The sequence below is a fragment of the Triticum aestivum genome, chromosome 2B, assembly GCF_018294505.1.
Source record: "Triticum aestivum cultivar Chinese Spring chromosome 2B, IWGSC CS RefSeq v2.1, whole genome shotgun sequence".
NCBI classification, from domain to species: Eukaryota; Viridiplantae; Streptophyta; class Magnoliopsida; order Poales; family Poaceae; genus Triticum; species Triticum aestivum.
This window is the reverse complement of record NC_057798.1, coordinates 591,352,911-591,356,559: the sequence shown is the minus strand read 5'-3', so window position 1 is coordinate 591,356,559 and position 3,649 is coordinate 591,352,911. Positions and strand designations below refer to the sequence as shown.

Sequence of the window (3,649 nt, the reverse complement as noted above, 5' to 3'; positions counted from 1 at the left end):
GTGGATTGCATAATTTTGCATCTTAGTTTTGCTTTTTTTATCGCATACTTTTTTTATCGACGAATATGTACTGCAAGGACAAGGTAAGTGGAATGTATCATTTTTTTGTTTATTTTTTTTTCTACTCCACATGCCAACATAGTGAGCTGCATTAAAAAAGACATTTTGCAATGAATCACGAGGAAAGTGAACGAGAAAACTTTTGTTGCATAGTAAATGTTAATGTTTTTCCCGAGCTGTGGTTGATGACTACAGTGGATTTCTTTAACAACAACAAAGCTCCAGCAAAACAATGGAACTGAATTAAAACAACATCACATTGAGCTGCATATTTTGTGGAGTGAACCTCTAGGCCCACAGAAGCGAACCGCTCTCTCCCATACTACCAGGGGAAATTTTCTTTTTGTGTCTCTTTTGTTTTGGTTCACAGGGAACAGAGTAAACCACAACGGTGAGGAGCGAACCTCTCCAAGAGACAGTGAATTTTTCAAAAAATATATGAACTTCCAGTTCCCTAGAAAATTGCACAGCACCCTTTTTCTGAATCTAAAAGTGAATTGCAATTTGGTATCCTGGGAGCTCGATGTAGTGTAGAACCTTGCACACGCGAACTAAACTGGACATACATCATATCAGGGGAAGCGGAGTGGATTTGGCAGGGGAAAAGCAGGACATGGGGGCATCCGGCAGCCGCGTCGTAGCCAGGGGAGTGCTTAAGTTTTTGTTGCAGTCCTTGTCTCCTACACAAAATAACAACAAAATGAACCACAAGCAGTCTGTGAACCGAACTGCGAGAGAAAAAATAGCAATTTTCCACTCGAGCACCAGAACCAGGGGAAGGGAGCACGACGGAGACCCACTGTGGCCTCAGAAGCATGCCCTTCACTAGAAAGAGGGTAGTGTTGCTGGGAGGAGGGAGTTTGCAGAGTAGGGAAGGAGGGAGCCAAGGGAAGAGGGTTGCTGTGATGGTCGGGCGCGAATGGTGGAGTAGATCACCACCACAAACGGCATGTTTGCGGACTGCACCGACGACCAATACGACCTGCGTTGGGAGGCAACGTGCACTGCATCAATGGAGAACAACACGGGAGGGGAGCAGAGGTGAGCTGTACACACCGGCACGACGTACTGCACGAGCACAAGCCGGCGAGTTGCACCTTGTTCTCTTTCAGACCACACGCAGGGAAGCAGCCTTGCCGCAGCTGGCGCTCTGGTGCGGCGGGCGGTGTGGCCACCGGCGGCGGTGCCTCGGGACCCTAGTGGCAGGCCGAGAAGGCCGGTACTCGATCCATCCGCCATGGATTCAGTGCGGGGGCTGGATTGTGGTTGGCGACCTTGAGGGGTCCCAAGCAGAGCCATGACCGCCGTTGGTCTCACCAGAGAAGAGCGCCTCCCTCTCCCCATCTTGGTCGCCTTTGCTGGGAGTGGCCGTCCTGGAGCCCTCGAGTGTGGGGTGCGCTGGGGAGGGGTCGTGGATCTGGCGCCAATCCGGCAACCACCGAGGCCAGGATCCGGCGTTGGGGTGTGGTGGCGGTGGGTTTGGGGAGGAAGGGGAGGGAGGAAGAAGAAGGTGGGGCATCGGGGCAGAGCACTGGGGACCGGCACGAGCAGTGGGAGAACGTGGAGGCGTCGGCCATCTCGACGTCAGAGTGGTGGAAGGCAGGGGCGGATCCAGTGGAGAGAGGCCCTGATCCGTCGAAGTGATGACGCAGGGAGGGCGGGGTCGACGCAGGAAAGGCTGGGTGGTGCGGGGAGTCGGCGCCGGCGGCGTGGTGGGAGGTTGAAGAAGGTGGGGTGGAGGGATCGGGAGCTGGAGGTAGTGGTCGTGGTGCGGGGGGCCGTCGCGTTGGGCAGTAGCAGTAGGATTTTTCCCAGGGAGTAGCTCGGTTGGTTTTTAGCGGCAGGTTTGGTTCGGGGCGTGGCCGAGGTGGGTGTTAGCAGAATAAGCGATTCGGTGTGCAGAATAAGGTCTTAAGGGTGTTATCATAATAGACCCACCCTATATATATATATATATATATATATATATATATATATATATATATATATATATATATAAAAGCACATACACATGCATGTGTACGCATGAATCCCTCCCATCGAGTCGAAGTGGCTAGTACAACAACACGTCAGGAACCGATCTTGCTCTGCGTGGGGAGAGTGATTTTTGACGCATGCGCCACATCAATGTTGTGAAATGTTATTCAAACATGCTTGCACGCATCACCTCCATACATATGCATGTAGTGGTTGTCTTCGAACGGTACACTCCCTCGCATGGTTATCGGCGACAAGCCTATATATTCGTGGGCCCGCGTGGACATCCATGATCACCTTGACCGACAACAAGATAGGTTACCATGGTGGATTCTTCATTTGGTTCGTGTTATCATAGTATAGGTAATGGTGAGATTCAGACCTAATTAAAGTTGAGTGCATATACTATGCACGCATGCATGCATGAATCCCTGACATCGGCTTGAAGTGTGGTGTATCATACATATGCATCATCAACCTAACCCTCACTCAGTGTGGGGATTTCTAGTTCGAAATCATGGTGCCACATCAAAGTTGTTCCATTGTGTACTCAAAAACACACCCGTCCATACATATTTTAGGCCACACACATGTAGTGGTTGTCTTCGGGGACTAGCTACTTGTGTGATTATTGATGAGCTAGCCTATCTCTAGGGTCACATGGACGACCATCACTTTAACCAACAACAAGAGAGAGGTTCTACGACCAAGGTGGATTATTCTTGGTCCGTTTACGGTCAATCTTGGTGAGATGCCTCTCTGGCCCGCCGACTGAAAGTGTGTGGGGGGCTACTACTTTGCACTTTGCTAGGTGAACCTCGATAGGGGGGGGGCATGCATTCATAGCTTAAGATTCCCTTTGTGCCGGCACAAGGGGGCTGCTAGCTAATTCGCACTTTGCTAGGTGAACCACAGTTGGGGTGCATCCATTCATAGCTTAGGATTCCCTCCGTACCGACACGAGGGAGGGGGCTGCTAGCTACTTCGCACTTTGCTAGGTGAGCCTTGGTTGGGGGGGGGGCATGCGTTCATAGCTTAGGATTCCCTTTGTGCCGACACGAGGGGGCTGCTAGCTACTTTGCACTTTGCTAGGTGAACCACGGTTGGGGGCATCCATTCATAGTTTAGGATTCCCTTCATGCCGACACAAGGAAGGGAGGGCTTCTAGCTAATTTGCACTTTGCTAGGTGAGCCTCGGTTGGGGGGGGGGCATGCATTCATAGCTTAGGATTCCCTTCGTGCCGACACGAGGGGGGCAAGCAATACCATGCACTTTATGAGATAGGTGCCACATCGAAGTTGCATTTGGTATTTGAAAATCAAATCAGCCTTCTCATACATAAATTTGGTCCACATGCAAGTGTGTTCGTGTTCTGACCCTCTCCTGCATCATTTTTCGCCAAATTTATGAACATTAGACAAGTCGGATGACGCAACAGGTATGGTTCACTCAAACTAACTGTGTGCCACGCCAGTGCCCCTCTCACGCACACATCCGCACAGTACATTGGGCTCCATGGGGCTCCCCCTCTCAAAAATATCTACCTACCTCGAGGGTTTTTCTGTTCCATAACACACGGTTGTTATCTCCGAACCGTGTGCGATATTTCTT

General features: G+C 50.7%; 1 protein-coding gene across 1 annotated transcript; it reads right to left on the bottom strand.

Annotated features, from left to right (window-relative positions):
* Positions 1 to 245: 245 nt before the first annotated feature.
* LOC123046205 (uncharacterized) lies at positions 246 to 1,893 on the bottom strand. The gene is made up of 2 exons (XM_044469511.1): positions 1,117 to 1,893; positions 246 to 1,042 (listed from the first exon to the last, which is right to left on the bottom strand). Exons 1-2 carry the CDS (start codon positions 1,402 to 1,404, stop codon positions 515 to 517), a joined length of 816 nt encoding a protein of 271 aa, XP_044325446.1. The 5' UTR covers positions 1,405 to 1,893; the 3' UTR covers positions 246 to 514.
* Between the last annotated feature and the right edge of the window lie 1,756 nt (positions 1,894 to 3,649).